Source organism: Suncus etruscus, chromosome 2 (assembly GCF_024139225.1).
Source record: "Suncus etruscus isolate mSunEtr1 chromosome 2, mSunEtr1.pri.cur, whole genome shotgun sequence".
Taxonomy (NCBI): Eukaryota; Metazoa; Chordata; class Mammalia; order Eulipotyphla; family Soricidae; genus Suncus; species Suncus etruscus.
Window position 1 is genome coordinate 90,731,811 of NC_064849.1, and position 19,740 is coordinate 90,751,550.

The following is a 19,740-nucleotide window of genomic DNA, read 5'->3' on the forward strand; positions in this document are numbered from 1 at the left end:
GAAATCACTTCTGGCTTGAGGGACCATATGGGACACTGGGGATTGAACCCAGGTTCATCCTGGGTCTCCCACGTGCAAGGCAAATGCCCTATCCCTGTGCTATCGCTCCAGCCACTACAAAATTTTTCAAGAGAATCTGAGATAAAAATTGTATTTTTACAATCACTACACATCAAAGCAAGTTGTATATATTTATGATTCAAGTTTTTTCTTAGTTGAGTGGATTATTTAACAGAAGCTTAGATTCTATTTAAAAATTAACAAATATATAAAATAAATATTTATTACACCTAGACTGATCCAGATGTTTGTAAATAATTTTCTAATGGTGGCCTGTGCTAAGTAGCTTGTCGTGAAATGACTTAATGTTTTCCAATTAGGGTCTGCCAAGGTCATAGAATAGTATCTTCATCACTATGTCTTCATAACTGAGTTTTCCAAAGACCATTGCATTATTCTCATTTGATTCTATATTTCTTGCCAAAACATTATGCCATATTTGCCCATGTCAGTATCACTATATGAATCTTACATCAAATTTTTAGTATTCTAGGTGTGGGGGTATTTCTTTTCTTGAATCATGGTCTTCATTATATGCATATGTTTAATTATATACATGCATACTTATGTGAGTTTGTATATCAGAAAAAGCAAAATTTTCTAGTCCAAAGGTAGGTAAATGTGATTGTTATTTTTTATGTAATTAAAATATCTGAGACCACTTTCCCCTCTGTGTTCCACAAGAGTATTTCCTATCAGTTGCTCTTCCAAAACTCATCTTAAATACAAAAACCTCAGTTTGATTTTTCTTAACTACTTTGCTCCTTTCAAAAATTTTAAGAGCTCTTTTTTTTAGGAAAAATTCACTTTATTACACAGTATTTGGGAAATTAATATTATATTTTAATAATATGATAAAAATCAATGAAATTTCTAAATATGACCCACAAAATAAGATAATTAACATATTTATGCCGTGCATTAAGAGCTCTTTAAAAATAGAAATGGATTATGCTAGTCTCTGACACAGAGGACCTGAGACAGTTGAGCATGTTTCCCTTAAGAAGTAGAAATTGTGGGGTCCAGAGTGATAAGCACAGTAGGGAGGGCTTTGCACTCGACCAGTCTGGGTATCATCCCCAGCATCCATATGGTTCCTCAGCCCTTTCAGGAATAATTTATGATTTCAGAGTCAGGAGTAACCCAGGAACATCTCCAGGTGTGACCCCGAAGAAACAAACAAATTAAAAGCAGGGGTGGTGGAATGGAAGGACAGACATTATTCAATCATATTTCATATGTCAACTCTGAGAAGCAAATATTTCTGGGTTTTTTGGGGGGTGGATTAGAAATGGTGGCACTTAGAAATTACTTCTGGCTCTGTGCTCAGAAATCACTCCTAGCAGGCTTGGAGGACCATATGGGATGCTGGAGATTGAAACAGGGTCCATTCTAGGTGGGCTGTGTGCAAGGCAAATGCCCTACTGTTAATGAAAGGTACTTTTCCCTTTTATTGTAAGGGATTTCACACACACGCGCGCGCGCACACACACACGCACACACACATGCACACACACACAAATAGATGTCTGATTTTTGATGTTCTCACTCAGCAGCTGAGAATTAAAGGCATTTGAGTAAGGGAATAAACTGGATAAATGGTCCTGTCATCTGAGATGTAAGTTTATCAAGGGCCCACAAATCACAGCCATAGTAATGTCCTATGGGCAACACTGCTTTTCTTATTCTTTTGGGTTTTCCACAGTTTTCTAAAAAGTTAGAGTAGAGCAGTTCCTTGTATGCAGACCCACAAACACACACATACACACAACATCATCATTTTCATTGACTAGTGCAAACTCGTACACATTATCTAATATACACACCCCAAATTATAGGAAGAAAGCAAAGGAAGAAGAAAATTCCCTTGTTTTCCTGCACCATTAAAAGTGATATCACCCCTCTAAAGAGTTCAGTTTCTTGACCTTTGTTTTGTACTTCTATAAGCTGTTTATTTTTTACAGATATGATTGAGATAGAATCGACATATGACATGGTGTTTGTGTGAGCTTTACAATATATTCATTTTTACGTTGAAAAAATGATTCCCACACTGGGTGGGACACCACCTCTATGCTCCCCAAGGAGAAAAATAGTAACTACTTGTAGGGAGAACATGTGAGATATCTGAACAATGTCCCCATATATGTTGGAGTCACATTAGCTGCAAACATGTTGTGCTCTGTTTTAAATTAATGAGTTTTGATCTTTTTCTACATGTGCCCCTGAGAATAGTCTGTGAACTGGTGACAAAACCACTGCCTGAGACCAGCTTTGCTCAGTTTAGAACTTCAGGGTTAGACTTCATGGCTGAAAGTGCTTCATTTCCATTCTATCCTGAATCCTTGGTACCTGGTTACTGTCCTCAGTTTCTCTGTTTGTCCTTCTTAGATGTCCCAAGTAAGTGATATTATCCAGAATAGAACCATCTTTTGTAGTCTGACCTATTGCATGCAGCACATAATGCCATTCAAGTTGTTGCAAATGTCAGGATGTCCTTTATTCCCATGACAAAATTTGAGTGTAATTATATCACTACATATCTTTGTAACTCACTCATTCACTAATGGACACTTCATTTGTTTGTGTATCTTGTTTGGTGTGAGTAATGCAGCAGTGAACTTGGCTCCTACTTTAAATTCTTTTGTATTTCTTCTGGAAATAGGACTGATTTTTAGTATACATTCTAATTTATTATTTTCCATCAAGAAAATGATAATTCTTTGTGATAAAAATACAAGCTCTCTGAAATCTTGTTAAAAATCATTTCTGTCTTTGGCATGAAATGGTTTTGCTATTCAAGTTCTCTTCAGATCAGGTTAAACTTATGTCTATCAGTAAACTGCAGCTTACAAATTCAGTTAAACCACAAGCTATACACCATTGAGTAAAATCACTTCATATTTGCATCATCTATATAAAATTTACTATTCACAGCATTCCTTAGCCACTATTAATTAGAGATATTGTAACACTACAATCCAACCTCAATAATCAGTGATGGGAAGGAATCCTGAGTCTCTGCTCAAGTTTGCACAAAGAGGCAAGCATGATCATAGAAAAGAATTTTCTCTTAGTGAACCACATGGATGAACCTGTATCACTCTTCTTTGAGCCAGTGCACCTCTAGATCAGGTGACCTCCTGTCCTACTGGCACCTGAGCCAGCTAAAAAGACCTTTGTGAGGCATATATATATATATAAAGCTCAGCTTCATAGAAGAAATGGAATTTCTGGTGTGCAGAGTTATGAGGTAAACACAATCCTCGGTGTGTATTCAGGGTGGAACCTAAAAATTGATCAGTCTTGACAAACTTATTCATGCTTAAACATGTGCACTTTTAGGTTTTTTTTTTTTAACTAAAAACTGTGGTTTACAAAGTTATTGATAGTTGAGGTTTAAGCATATAATATTTCAGCAATGTAACTCCACCACCATGTCAACTCCCATCACCAGTGTTCACATACTGCATTAGCTTTTACTCCCCACTCTGCCTGCCATGTTGATAGAAACATTGCAAACGCTGATAGTTGCAGCTTAGGTCTCATGCTTTCAGTGTTGTTGAGTCTGTGCTTTGGATGAAGACCTATACCTCTCTCCATATCCCCAATATAACCAAAGCCCAACCTCTGAACCCCCAACACTTCCCTTTCTCATCATCTTCCTTCCCACCTTAATTTCTTTCCTTCTGTGTCCTCACTAGGCCCTGGGAGTGATATAGGCATCCCCCTTTACTAAATGGCATTTCCTCACCCAGTTATTTTGTAGACCACTTAAAAGGTTGTTCTTTTTGTCTTTCTCCTTCTAGTTTCCTTCCCTCCATATGAGACCTTCCCATGCCAACCATGTTGCAGCAACTACAAAGTTTCATCATCTTTGTAGCTACATATTATTCCAGTAAAACACATGCATTTTAATTTTTATTATGTTTTATCAATTTCTTTAAGCACCATGGTTACAAAAATGTTCGTAGTTGGGTTTCAGTCATTCACCAGTGCAACTTTTTCCAGCCACCAATATTTTTTAAATAGAGCCCACAAACTGCATGTTCTGAGTCAGTCACAAACTCCAGGACTCATCCAGCCTGACCCAGAGTAAGGAGGGGAGAGTGTCTGAGGTGTTTGTAGTCTGGGGGTCATGATGGATGTGATATAGTTTCATACTGTCCCAACAAATCTTGGATGCTTCACATCCCATAACTTTATTTCTACTAAAGACCCCAGATCTCCTATGTTCATTCTGCCTAGATTTTTGCCCAGTTGGATTTATGACTTCCATTGAGGGTTTTATTCTCTAATTTATTTAGAAGGCAGCATTCTACGACATAGTAAAAAATACTATCAACCAAGAAAAATGAAGCTATCTATCTTTCCGGAGTGCAAGCATGGAGATTAGGAGGTCTGGTCCAGGGAAAATCAGGGGGTCAGGCAGAGCATCCACACTGACCACCTCCATATCTATCTTCTGTTAAAACTCCTGACATCACAGATACACAGAATTCTGTTCCCCTAGAAACAATGGAAAAAGTGGATTCTGAAGAAAGGCATCTAGGAAGAATAATTAGAATATCTACAAAATAGTTTCCCCAGTCTCCTAGTAGAACTAAAAGTGGGGTCAGCCTCCTCTGGACATCACTGCAGACTATTTGAGAACCATTTAGCAAACCAGAAACCCACACAGGTAGTAGGTGCATTGGGATTGTGCCTGGTATTCAATGGAGGGTGATTGAAGGACTAGTTCTAGCAAATGAAACTGCCATTTATTCTTCGAACAGGAGAGTTCCTGGTGAAAGGGGATTTCACTGGGCAAGATGAGGAGAAAGCTTGTTGTAGAGCCCGGATGTGGGAGCTAGATTAGGTGAAAACACCAGATTCGGATTTAACCAAACAGTGTAACTGTTGAGAACCATTGGAAGTAGACACCTCCCATCAATGATAAAGACACACAATGGAGTAGAAAGTACAGAGCTAAACCATCTGTATTCATATCCCACAGTTTTTGATCACAGAGCCTTGTCCTGGGAAATTCTAGCTGCTAATTCTGTTTAGCTAAGAGATGCTGGAAGGATATAGCAGTTTCCTTTTCCTTTAGAAAACTTCATTTGGGTCCAGAGTGATAGTACAGCAGGTAGAATGCTTATCTTGTATGCAGCCAACCCTAATTTAATTTCTGACCCCATAGGGTCCTCCAAGTCTGCCAGGTGTGACCCAAAAACCTTAAAAAAGAGGGATCCAGAGAAATAGCAACAATGGAAAGGGTTTGCTTTGCATGCCAACAACAGATTTGATCTCCATCATCCCATATGGTTCCTCAAGCACTGCTAGGAATGACCCCTGAGTGCAGAGTTGGGAGTAACCTCTGAGTATGGCTGGATGTGGCCCAAAACCCCAAAAAATGAAAAAGAAAAAAGGAAAGTCAGTTTTCTTTCTAATGTCTATTAGGAAAAATGGTTCTTGCTCAGTGTGGTCTTTTCTGGTATACTCTGTTATGATTTTCTGTAATGTAGCATCCTTTATTTTCAGAGGGAGGAAACTTGCACCATGTCTCTACCCTTCCATCTGCCTTGTTTCTGGATCCATGGCATTCACCACTGACTCTTGCCAAATAAGCCATTAAAACATTCAAGGGGATCCTAATTCTATATTTTTCCCCAACACACTATGCTCCATTGCTGGACCTTCATACCCTGCTCTGTTTAGCTCCCTGCACCCTCCCAGCTGGCTCACATAGGAACTTCCCTGATCAGGAAAGGAAAGGGAATAGTCAATGTCAAAGCTTGATAAGTGGGTTGGAAGCAGATCTGTTAGTTTTTTACTGTTGACTGAAAATTTTACACAGAAAACTTACCATTTATGGTGTTTTCTCAGGGGCATATTAGCACTCTCACACTTTGAATATGTGATTCCAGAATATAAACTATTCATTCATCTTAAGCTGAATGAACATAGTGTAAAAAGCCAATTCTATATCCACACGTTTAGCATTAGTCTTTTATAGAAAATTAAGTTTACATTAAAATAATCCTCATTATGATTTGTTTTGTTTTTCTTTTTTCTTTTCTGTATTTTGGATAGTGGGGAGGGCACACTTGGCAGTACTCAGGGCATATTCCTGGCTTTGTCTCAGTGATCACTCCTGGCAGGATTCAGGGGACCACATGGGGTGCCAGAGATCAAGCAGAACATGGACTGCCATGTGCAAGCCAAGTACCTTTCTCACTGTACTGTCCCCCATATGCATTCATACATACATTTGATTACTTAACAGATAAAAGAAAGATGGTGTTTGTGAAATCACCATTATTTAATTTATCTGTTATTTTTATGTTTTAACAATTTTTAAGGAACCATGATTTGTAAAGTTATTCAGTCAAGCTTCCAGAATAGTGTTCTAGCATCAATCCCAACATTAGTGTCAACTCGCCTCCAACAGTGTCCCCAAGTGCCTCCGTGACAGGCATATTTGTCAACTTGGTTGTTGCAATTTGGATCTCCTGCTCTCACTGTTGTTGACTCCGTGGTTTGAACTATAGCTACGTACATCTGTATCCCGCTGATATGCCAAGTCCCTGTCCTCTGCCTCCTGTCCCTGTGACTTTTTATCTACCTCTTCATACAACCCAACCTCTGCTTTCTCAGTCTTTCTTCCAGTCTTTCTCCTTCCTATAATCTTGGTCAAGGGTGATCTAGCTGTTTTTCCCTTTAATTCCTTATATTCCCTGTCCTGTTACTCCGTGTACCAAAGATAAGTGATTTCATCCTGTGTTTGTTCTTCTGACTTACTTCACTCAAAATGGTTTCCTTCAGCTGCATCCAGGTTACATGGAATCTCATGATTCCACCAATGTTGGCTACTGCAAAGAAGAAGCACCATTTTAGTCACATATAATTAATGAGTCCTTGTTGGCAAAGAAGAATCCTGAAGATTTCTTAAGAAGTTTCATGAACCCTGGCACATAATGTCAAAATATGTTATGAAATATGTGTCTAATGTAAAGTTGGTCAGGATCAGAAGTTTAGAAAAGACCTGCCTTTCCCCAAAGGAGAGAAGCCCCATACCCTGTTTCTGTCATATGATGAACACATGCCTCTTCCCTTCCAGGAGTACCAGCCTTGTAACACTAACCCATGTCCAGAGTTAAAGAAGACAACACCATGGACGCCCTGGACACCTGTCAACATCTCAGACAATGGTGGCCACTATGAACAGCGGTTCCGGTATACCTGCAAAGCCCGCCTGCCTGACCCAAATTTGCTGGAAGTGGGGAGACAGAGAATTGAAATGCGCTATTGTTCCAGTGATGGCACCAGTGGCTGCTCCACGGATGGTGAGTGGTGGCCCCCAAGTTTCAGTCCAGTCCAGTCCACGGATATCAGTCTTTGACTTTTTCTCAAGATTATGGAAGAACAGTGGAACATTTTTCAATTGTTTTAAATTTGAATTTTTTGTGGCTAGCTTTTTTTTTTTTTTAATAATCCTTCTAGAAAATAGCTGGTTTTAGACTAAAATGATGGGAAATCCTTCACTACCAGATTGTAGTTATATATTAGATAATACTATAAATTCAACTCTCTACATAGTGTTGTATATTTTGTACACCCAGGATAGTTTATAGAAAATTTACTTAGTATCAAAAAATATGTGACAACATGCTCAATGTTCTTCTCTAGTTCTTCAGGCATTAAACTGAAAATTAAAAGTAAACATTTCTGTTTTTTAATTTCAAAGTGGACACAATACACTTTCCTGTTTATACCAAGATGATGATGTTTATGTTAAAACTATAACTTTGATTCTGCTTCACCTTATAATTAGGCAGATGCTAGTATGTCCTATTAAGTAGTATATAAAAGCTACAAGCTAGATCAGAAGACCCATCGAACTTGGCCCTGAATGGTCTTCAAAATTCATTGCCTGGAACTTACCTGTTTCCATGGCATAAATACAATATGAGCTTGAGTACTTCTGATTCCTTCTTTCTCTGCTCTATCACTCTCTTCAATTTGACATATCTTCTCATGTCCAAAGAAAGCAAGCCCTCTCCTGAATCCTCAGCACACACTGGAGCACCTTAAATATTTCTCAGCACTTTTGTGTTGAAGATTCTATCATATTCTCAGAACATAATATAGAATTGTTATATAGAAAGCACAGTCACCATCAACATCATTTTTAAAGAATGACCCTTGGCCCATGATGGTTTGGCCTTGTAAAGAAACTCCGGAGCTGGGTCCATCATGCAGGCTGAAATAGGTTCATGGAGATCATAAATCTGTTAGAGAGTGACCCTAAGGATAGTGTCCAGTGATAAATGAGCGTCTTACCTCCATTTCTCCACCAGTGGCCAACTTGGAGCTGCCAATCAAAATTTGAAGCCCCAAAGTAGCTCTCAGGAGTCACTTCTGGGATTGTTGTTATGTTGAAATTGTCTTCCATCTCAAGTCATTGTGTTCAATATAGCTGAGCAACTCTTACTCGGCTTTGTGTTGTTGCTAGTTGGAGCAAGGGTGGAATCATCTATTTTAATGAAGGGGGTCTCTCTCTCTCTCTCTCTCTATATATATATATATGTATATATATATATATGTGTGTGTATGTATGTGTATATATATATATATATATATATATATATATATATATATATATGTTTTTTGGGGAGCCACACCTGGCTGTATTCAGGAGTCACTTTTGGAGTCACTCAGAAATCACTCCTGGCAGGCTCTGGGGACCAGCTGGGATGCCAGGGATTGAAACCAGGTCCATCCCAGATCAGCTGCATGCAATGCAAATGCCCTACCACTGTATTATTACTCTTGCCCTGTATTTTTATAATATGATAAAACAATAAATCCACCCACTATGAAAATTTACAAAATAATGTTAACTCTTACAAGGTTTTTGAAGTACTACTGTGTTTAGATAGATATGCCATGAAAAAAAAAAAACAAGAAATAACTGAAAAACCATTATAAAGATTTACATTGCATAAGAGATGATCTTGTCATCTCAGTTAGGGTCAGGAGATAAAATTTAAATATGAAAACAGTTAAATAGGAATTTCAACTAATTTTCAAAAAAAATTAGTGTTAAAAATACTATAGAATCTTAGGACACTCGTATTCTACTATCATGTGCTAATTATCTGAAGTTGAACTTTAACTGAACTTTTTTTATTTTTTAAATCTGACAGCCTTGTGTCTAATTCATTCACTAATTTCTGTATGTCAGCAGGGACTACTAGTAGCTATCTTTTTTATATAGGTAAATAAAAGAAAATAGTGCCAGAGAGAAATAGCATGGAAATTAAAGTATTTCCCTTACATACAGCTAAACCCATTCAAGTTCCTGCAGTGCATGTGGTCCCCCAAGCACAACTAGGTGAAATCTGCAGCAGAGAGCCAGGAATAAACCCTAAACACTACCTGAAAAATAAAAAACTAAAAAGAGGAGATGGGGTTACATTGATAGCACAGCAGGGTAGGGCATTTGCTTTGTACATGACTGACCTGGGTTCAATCCCAGGCATCTTGTATAATCCCCTGAGTCTGCCAGGTCTGATTCCTAAGCTCAGAGACAATCACTACTGAGCACCACCAGGTGTGGTCCCCAAACAAATAAACATAAAAAAATGGTGGAAACTAGGGGTTGGAGAAAAAGCATAGCAGTTAGGATTCCTGCATTGACTGCCACCAACCCTGGTTTGATCATGTTATGATCTCCTGAGAATCATTTTTTGCATCAAAGAAACCTTCAAGGTATAGTCCCCACTATACCACTTAAGCATTCTTGTTCAATTAGGGGCCTTTGTATTGAACAATGAGCCTGGGTTCAGAATCCCAAAAAGTGTCCCCTGGACCCCAACCCTACTTGGAACAACAGTACTCCCCAAAAAGAGAAAATGACTGACAGTGTTTCTTTATCCAGCCATTTTATTCTGTTTGCAGAAAATACATTTATTTTTTTAATCTTTTCATTCCCCAATACAGACTGAACCAAACTGAATGTTTATTTTAAATATAAATAATATAAACCTTAGAAAAAATGAATGCACATTTATGAAAGGAGCCAGTGTGTATCCTGGGTGTGCATAAAAGAAAGAAGACATCCTTTTTCTCTAAATGGCTTTAAGTGTCAAGGATCATCACACATTTTGATGTTGATGCCTTAAGAATGCAGAATGGAACTGTTTGCTGGGACCACATGGAATGAGGCTTAATTGTGCATAGTTATTCTTTATTGGCTACAAAATACTAGGTCACCACAGAGAAATGTTTCTAAAATATTTTCTCCACAGAGCCTCAGCTCGGTTTCTGGGTGGAAGTTAAGTCAACTCTGAAGTAGCTTAATAACAAGAGACCTGATGGTCTTGTCTTCTTGGACAACTCTAGACCAAGATGCACAGTTTAAGGAATTTTTTTGATAAAAATCTGTGTTGCATTGCTATGTTTTAGAAGCTTATTGATTTTTTTTAAATAAGTAAATAGGTATGGCTACTTAAGCAGATCTGACACAGAAAAAAAAATGATTTCTACCACACCACACTGTACCACACACACACACACACACACGCACACACACACACCACACCACACCACACCACACCACACCACACCACACCACACCACACCACACCACACCACAGTACAACTGATGTTAGTCCTGCTGCTCTGTATTTCCTGGCAAAGCACTTCCTGATAGAAGGTGCCTCTGAACTCTGGGGCAGATTGTAATGACAGGGAAATGCCATAATGTCATTGGGATTTCTTAGACTCTAGGCCATAAACTTAAATTCTAGATGTTTCTGGAACAGACACCTCTACCTCTCTCCTTTGCTGTGCTCTGGATGCAGTACATTCCTTGACTTTTGCTGACCTGAGGTTTGCTCTGGAATATAAACTTGTGAAGGGATAGGTTTAGAACATGTGTGATTCACTCTTGTACCTTTCTAGGGGCATGTGGATCACAGTGAACTCCATCCACCGGGACTGGGACTTAAGGAAGTAAAATTCCTAATGGTAGTGAATGGTTTGTATTGTCTTTTGAGAAGCACTTATGAAGAGATAGGCTATGTGAGAAGTCACTTCCAAAATAAGTCACCTGGAGATTAACAAGCTACATCGGTTGAAGACTTTATCACATACACAGATTGAGATATCTCCTGTATTTTTGTGTGTAGCGACAGAGAACAGTGTTTGAGTCCCAGGCAGTTTGTGTATATGAAGGGGAACTTCTGATATCTAAGAAATGTTTGCCTGAATCTGAGAGTTATGTTGGAGAAATAAGGCATACAGATGTTACGGAAGAAAAGTCAGTCCAAGCTGTTCTTACTTAGTAAACTCTTGACCTACTTCCAATATTTTCTCTGCAGGCCTTTCTGGGGATTTCCTACGAGCGGGTCGGTACTCTGCCCACACCGTCAATGGGGCCTGGTCAGCCTGGACGTCCTGGTCCCAGTGCAGTCGAGACTGCAGCCGGGGCATCCGGAACCGGAAGCGTGTGTGCAACAACCCCGAGCCCAAGTATGGGGGCATGCCTTGCCTGGGCCCATCCCTTGAGTACCAGGAATGCAACATACTGCCTTGCCCAGGTGAGTGGATTGAAGGGAAATTACAGGATTTGATGTATGAATGCATACGTACATACATATGGGTGCATGGGTAATGGTAAATAGATTGATCTTAAGAGAATTGCTAAATGGATGGCTGAATGTAGTAATATATAATAATATTTATAACACATAATTTTATGGTGAGAAGGTGGAATGGAGGATAGATGATAAATATGTAGATAAGTAGATAGACAAGGGAATCAATGATATTTGGATGAATAAATTCAAAATTTATATAATTAATAACATACCAGTCACAAAACTATTTTTCTTGAAACCTTAGAAAATTGTGAGGGCAAGAAGAAAAGGACTATGTGTTCAGGAGAACACAAGCTTGAAAGAGCTAGCAAGTAAACAAGAAAAGAAACACACATAAGTTCAAGGGAGAACATGGGCTTGAAAGAGCAAGTCTACCAGTCACAGCTTTGTGGCTCGATTTCCTGGAATAATATCACCTCTCCTGTCCATTCTCAGCTCCTCTGCCCTCTGCCAGAATTTCTTCAGTTTCCAGAAACATAGTTGGCCAACCATGTAACGGGGCTGGGAAAGGTCACAGAGCCAGCTCTTTCTCACGCTCCAGGGAGAGAAGCCAGATTTCTCCCTGGCTTTACAAAGGGTGCCAGGGGTGACATTATTAGTGTTAGGTCTGGGATATAATCTTAACAAAATGGCAGCATGGGAATTTCAGGGAATTTCATGTCTGCATTTTGCCTTCCAATACAAGTTGGTGTTGCAGTTGGCAGAAACATGCACAATGCCCAGATGTACGATTGAGTGCAAAGTGAAGCTCTCATCTCCTGACCTGTCACCATGTGTGACCACTGGTTTCTTTTAGTACATTTGGTGGTGGCCAAGGCAGTGTCATGTGTACATAACCTTAATGTCTGGAAATAGCACTGTCTTCATTTTCTCCCTGAATGCCAAGATTCTTTAGAGGGTTGTGTAAAGATTCAGAGGCCCCCAATACTCAACAGGCCAGGGCAAGAGCATGGGGAAAGTGGTACAAAGTGAACCCATCTCTTCCTCCTAAGTAGCCCTCAAAAACTCTAAATATGAGTCTGCATTAAAGCCTTGAAGTTCCTATAACCACTCAGCCTATCAACACTGTTTTTCCATCATTTCATCCCTTTTCTTTATGAAGTTAATTTTGCTTAGTACTGTTGCATCAGTTGAGTGTGGTTACCAGTCAGTAGTTACCAGTCATTTTTAAAACCAGTTTTCCTGGGGGTGGCACAACAGTATAGGTGGGGCATTTTTTTTGTATGCAGTTGGTCTGAGTTTGATCCCTGGTGCCTCATAATGTTTTGCCCATGTGCAAAGGTGATCCCTATATACAGAGCCAAGAGGAAATCCTGAAGAGTGCTAGCTGTGGCCAAAAGAAAAGTTTTCTCTATAGGATTTGAAGCCATTAATGAAAATGCCTTTTTACATTCATCAGTGAAAACTAGATCCAGGAAAAGTCAGTTAGGCCAGAGAGATAGTACGAAATAAGGCACTAGCCTTACACATAACCAGTCCCAGTTTGATTCCCATGCAGACAGCACTGGGGGTACAGAGCTAAGAGTAACCTACAGATAGTGTCACAAGCTTCTGCCATGGCTTCCTCCACTTAGAACATCTACCTTTCCCCACTAGGTTCTCCATCTCTAAGGGCATAAAGACTAATGCATGATTCTCTGACTCTTTTCTTTCCACTTTTCTACCCTGCATGCAGCCATTTCTATTTCAGAACTACTTTGGCCCTTTATGAAAGGACATCTTAATACCTTGCTAAATATTCATTCTTTTTCAGTTCTAGCTCTCTCCCTCCTTGAACCCAGGGCTCTCAAGTAGGAGGTTGAGACTATAAGGCAAGGATAAAATTGAGAGTATAGGAGAAAATAGATTGGGTGGGATGAATGTTGACTAATAAAGAAATGGCTCTCTAATCTTTATGGATGTGAGTGTGGGTTTGTTTTGGGGACACAGGGCAATTAGAGTAATGTGAATGATGTGAAAAAGGTGTGTAAGTTGCTTCTTTCATTTTTCTTCACACTGGAGGCATCTGTTTGCCAGTTGGTAATATCTCCCTGGGAGCAATGAAATCTAAATAAAAATAGAGGAGGGCCAGTTGACCTTGTGGTTGGACTGATGACTGGGGACAAATACAAATGGTCACTCCAGCTGTCTACATGTGAAAGAAAAGCTGTGTTTTCTGTGAACACAATTCTGTGCGAGTTCATTAGGATGCCAGAACAGTTGGTAAGTGATTGGGAAAAATATTTATTAGACTAGATCAGAGAGTAATGGGTGAAGCATTTGTTGAGATAAATAAATTAAGATAATATCTTAGGATAGCTTCTCTTGATTAATTTCTCTGCTTCCTGGGGTGTGATCAATAGATGACAAAAATGTATGATCATAAAAATGGTTATCACTTTGAACATTTAGTCTCCCTCTGTTTAAAATATATGTGTGTATATATGTGTATATATATATTAGGATAAGAACACTTATCATTATGCATACCTTATCTCATAACTTTGTCCTTCAACTCACATTGACTGTTCCACTCCTGCCCTAGGAAAGGACACACTGGTATCCATAGCCCCCCTGGAGTAAATTCAGGGGATTATAAACAGGAATAGAAAGTCAAGCAACATGTCTGTCCAATATGTACATGAAAAAACACCTTTCTCCATCTTCTGGCTGCACATACAGAAAGTCTGCCCTTTATTCTGTCAAAGAAACACAGGGGATAGGGTTCTGGAGGTCAGGTCTTTAGTTCTACCTTTTAAAAATCCTGGAGCATCCTTCCTCTTAGAGCCATAGCTTCCTCATATCTTTGTCATGGTGAAAAGTAAGACCCAAATAACAAAGAAGCAATTTTCCTTAGCTGCTTATCCTTAGCTGTTCCTCCTGTGGCAACTGGGCCAGTGGAGGTTGCTGAGGGTGAATGGCCCTGAGAGTGAATTCAAGGAACTGCCAAGGTGTGGACCAGTTCATGCCAAACTGGTACCCTCTGTGGAGGGAGATCCCCATCCTTCCTGATGGACCCAATAGACAAGGACCCATGGATTTCCCTGATGGACCATGGGGAGGGGGACCCATTACTTTCTCTGACACCAAAAAGAGGGACCTTGACCTTACTTGGGATGGACATTGGAAGGGGACCCAAGACTTTCCCTGAGATGAACTCCAAAAAGGGGACCCACGACTTTCCCTAGGATGGGTCCCTAAGAGGGGGACCCATAGCCTTCCTTGTATGGATCATGGGAAGGACAATCCCCAGCCTTTCCTGGGATGGAATCCAGAGTGGGGACCCCTGGCATTCCCTAGAATGGGCTCTGGGCACACAGTGTCCCCTTCCTCAATGTGTCAGCTTACTTGTCTGTGTTCCTGAGCCCTGTGACTTATATCTCTTTCCAGTGGACGGCATGTGGTCCTGCTGGTCCTCCTGGTCCTCTTGTTCTGCAACATGTGGTGGTGGCCACTACATGCGTACCCGCTCCTGCACTAACCCAGCGCCAGCGTATGGAGGTGACATCTGCCTGGGGCTGCACACTGAGGAGGCCATCTGCAGTACACAGCCTTGTCCAGGTGAGCCCCTGGTGACTCTCCCTCCAACAGCATTATGGGAGGGGGCATTCGCCTTACTCTCTCACCCTCACATCTTCACAGCATCTGCTTCTCAGGCCAGAGTTCTCTGCAGATAATGCTTGGCTTGCACAAAGCAGGCCCGGTTTTGATTCCTGACATTCTATATTGTCCCTCAAGCACTGCCAGCAATGATTCCAGCATACAGAGCCAGGAACAACCTCTGAGCACTGCCTCGTGTGGCCCAAAAACAAAAACAAAAAACACAAGGCATTTGAAATCTCCCCAGCTTTGAGGGTAACAAACTGGCAAAGATTCAAGGTTTCTGAATGCCTCTCCCCTGGCCATGGAACCTGACTTTCTGTGAGTGAAGCCAACCAGGTGGTGGATGAAGCTTTTGCTTCATGGGAATCCTGGGTCCACAAACCTTGGATTTGGGGACCCAGTTTCCCAAGATTGGCTACCACCCTCTGCCCAATCTAGAATCTCATTTGCTTTCTGACACATTGGGACCATTTGGAATGAAAATGACATGCTCTTGTGAGCTTAATGCTGGCATGAAAACAAATATTCCTTATTTTAGGAAGAAAACTATTATCATTCTTATCTTTCTTGTGCCTTTTTTTGAAAGGCTCCATTTGTGTTAAAAGATGCCTTGAAATGCTGCTTTAATCATCATGCCAAAAACTGGTGTTTGACTGGATAGGAACCAAGACACCAGTCTGATGTTTGATTTAAATCACACCAAAATGATGCTCAGATCTAAAAAAAGAGGGAAAAGAAGCACATTGCAGATGTATGCATGTATTTTTAATGTTGACTGATGTCTCATAAGTAACATGGCAGTTCAGATTTTAGAACTCCTTACTTGAAATCTGAGTGTCAATCCTTTTCTGCAAGTGTTCACTAACCTTGCATACTAGGGGAGGCAACCTTGCCTTATTTCTCTTTGGGCCCAAAATCATTATGTGCTGATTTTGTGCCCTTCCAGGGCAGTATCAAATAAGATGAATTTCCTTCCAAGTGCAACCAGACCTGGTACCCTGGCTCTGCAAACTTTTTTTTTGTAACAAAGAAGAAAGCACATAATGTGACTTGCAATCCTTTTGATAGTCTGGGCTTTCTTTTTCTGGCACTCAGCTCTTTCTCAGATTTGATCCCTAAGGCAAGCAGGGATTTGACAAGAGGGATTGGAGAGCCTCCTCTACAAAAATGTTTCTATGTTGGTGATTTGGGACCCATCATCCCTGGTGACTTTTCCATGAATGGACATCTCTTAACCACCTATTTTTCTAGCAGTTAAATAAGGTGGGAATTATATATTGTAGACACATCTTATTTTTTTTTGTTTGGGGGGCACACCCAGTAGCAATCAGGCGTTCTTCCTAGTTCTGCACTTAGGAACCACTTCTGGCAGGTTCAGGGGACCATATGGGATGCCGGGGACTGAAGTCAGGTTGGCCATGTGCAAGGTCAATGCCCTCCCAGCTTGATATCATCCCCAACCCCTTCACATCATTTCTGATCACAGCAAAAGGAGCTCTTTTATACATACTTAAGATTTTTTTTATTTACTGGCAAGAAGATAAAAGTCTATCTAATGTACAGATCCATTAAAAATAGAATATGGAAAATTATGTGTATGCTAACTGACCTTGGGCTTCTTCTCTCTCTCTCTCTCTCTCTCTCTCTCTCTCTCTCTCTCTCTCTCTCTCTCTCTCACTGCTACAGAGAGCTGGTCTGAGTGGTCAGGCTGGTCCACCTGCGATGATTCTGGAATGCAAGTCCGGGCCCGCCAATGCCTCCTCCTGTTTCCTGTGGGGAACCAGTGCTCCGGAAATGCCACTGAGAGCCGGCCATGTGTTTTTGATTCCAACTTTATCCCAGGTTAGTGTAGAGATTCTTCTCAGTGTGAACAAAGAACATGGATCCAGGGGCAACTAACCCATATGTGAGTGTTAGACCTAGATCTGTCTCTGAATTCCTGGACTAAAATGGTTCTCTCAATTCATGAGGTTTCAAGGTAACTGAAGTGTAATCTAGAATAATGGGAGGTTAAAACTTGAACCAAACTCATTGAGGTTTTTTTTTTTGTTGGTGAGTTGGCTTGGGAGCCATTCTCAGCATTTATCTGGGAACCATAAATGCTGGAATTGAACTTGTGACTCCTACATGTAAATCATTAATTTTTACCCCTTGTGCCATCACTTCTGTTTATGTAGTATATGTTTTTAAGAATATTTGTTTGGGGGCCACAGCAATAGTACAGCAGGGAGCATGTTTGCCTTGCACATAGTTGACCTGGGTTTGATCTCTAGCATCCCCTATAATCCTTGAGTCCTATTGGGAGTGATTCTTGAGCATAGAGCCATGAGTAATCCCTAAGCATGTCTGGGTGTGATCCCAGAAACGAACAAAGAATATTTCCTTTGAGAATTTTTTCTTTTACAGTATAAACACTAAAACAGACCAAAGATTGCACAGAAAAAAAGGTGGAAATGGTCAATTGACAATTTTGTTATTAGACAGCAGAATTGACAGTGCTGGGTCTTGTGTTTGCCCAGAGGAAAGGGCCACATTCTTCATTCAAACTTTAAATCATTGGGGAATGGAAAGTATATGAATCTCATATTGGAAAAGACATCGCAGGCCCTGTTCTATGGGCTTGTCTGTGTGAAAGTCATGGCACTTCATATCAATCATATCTCCTATTACAGGCTCTACATAAGTCTGGGTGCATCTACCTCCATGTCCTTCCAATCTGCTTATGATGGGTCTCAGGACAGTGACTCAAACCATAGTACAGATGAGCTGGGACCAATAAAGGCAACTGTTATTTTTTGCATAGGGAAAATGCTCAGTTTTAGCTTCAGTTTCCTCCAGTGGTTGAGGATTATTATAATGGGAAGAGCACTTGCCTTACATGCAGCCAGTCTGGATTTGATTCACAGAGCCCCATCTGGTCCTCAAGCCTGCCAGGAGTGATTCCTGAGCACAGAGCCAAAAGTAAACCTAAGCATGGAATGGAGGAAAAGAGGGAGGAATGGAGGGTGATTGTTACCATATCTGGTCTCCTGAGCACACAACCTGGAGTGGCTTCAGCTCTGTAGGGACCATCCCTATAAATAAACAAATAGGCTATGGAAAGTCACTCAAAATTCCTTAAGCATTTTATAATGCTCAGCCCAACTTCCTTTGCAACACCTTATTAACTGTGATTGAATTTTTTATTTGTAGAAGTTTCTGTCGCCCGATCTAGTAGTGTCGAAGAAAAGAGGTGTGGAGGTGAGTTCCCTTTTCTGGCTGCATTCTAAGGGTCTTATATGCTCTGATGTTTCCTTCCCCATGTATTTCCTCCATATATGCTGTTGGAAAACAATTTAAAAACACTCTGGAGAAATTCCTGGTACCAAAGTCCAGACAAATACTTGATATTTGGTCAGTAGTTTTCATGTGTGTTCCTACATTGTTGTATTAATTAATTAAGGATGAGGCTGGATGGCGGTGGATTTCTCTCCGTGCCATCCCAGTCCACGTGGCTCTGCAACCTCCATGCAGTCGGCGAGTCCCAGGCCCAGGTGAAATCACTCACTCACAGTCAGAGGTCAGGAAGCAACAACTTTATTCAAGCCCTAGCCACCACGTGTGTGTGGCCTATTCATAACCTTTCAAGCACAGCAATATTTTGCTAGCCCTGCATCTTATTTCCTGTTAGCCATCTTCCCTTTGGGCTCCATGCTGGTTAAAGACCAGAACACAGAAACCCAGAAGCCAGAGTGCACAGCAGCGCAAAAAGGGCAAGGAGCCAAAAGGCCCGAATTCCCTTGGTCCAAGCCTTATCTAACATTTCCCAGACCCCTCCCAGGAATGGGAGGGTCTTGCAGGTAAGGTTATACCTACTATCCGGTTCCCAAGACCCCTCCCAGAAATGGGTGGGTTTCAGGGTTTCAAATAGGTACACCCACACTACATCAACATCTGGGGGATCTGATAGAAATATAGACGACCCTCATTCTACTCCTGCCTCCAAAATCAGGCTCTCACTGAGTGGGCACTGGTGACCTTTGGACAGGTGACCCTTAGGAAATAAACCAGAGGGCATGTGATGAGCTCTGCTTACCTTCCCTATGAGCACAGTAGACATTTTATTTATATCTCTAGTAAAAACTTATAATGGCCAGCCTCCAATCTCCACATCACTCTAAGACAAAATCACAATAGGGTACAAAATTATATCTATATCTTTGAGATTTTTATTTTTCAGAACTCCCATCTCTGAATGACAAACAAGTTCTCTGCTTAAAGTTACGATAGATGTTTCCCATCTGTGTCTAAATGGGAGAGATGAATTATCAATTGGTCTCAGCACTGTCCTTGTCAGTCTTTGGTAATCAGAGCCAATGTGCCTACCTGGGTAGCTGTATGCCCACTCCTCCCATCATCTGTATGATCCTGGGAATCCTGGACAGTTCAGTTCCCTTAGTTCTGGTCATCC

The 19,740-nt window shown here is 40.6% G+C and overlaps 1 protein-coding gene across 1 annotated transcript in view; it reads left to right on the forward strand.

Moving 5' to 3' along the window:
* SEMA5A (semaphorin 5A) overlaps window positions 1-19,740 on the forward strand; it is a 450,728-nt gene that overhangs the window by 426,432 nt on the left and 4,556 nt on the right. Inside the window, exons 17-21 of the mRNA XM_049767907.1 lie at window positions 7,163-7,388; window positions 11,430-11,648; window positions 15,078-15,248; window positions 16,977-17,132; window positions 18,483-18,530. Of these exons, the coding sequence (XP_049623864.1) occupies window positions 7,163-7,388; window positions 11,430-11,648; window positions 15,078-15,248; window positions 16,977-17,132; window positions 18,483-18,530 (820 nt within the window). The remainder of the gene's footprint in view (window positions 1-7,162; window positions 7,389-11,429; window positions 11,649-15,077; window positions 15,249-16,976; window positions 17,133-18,482; window positions 18,531-19,740) is intronic.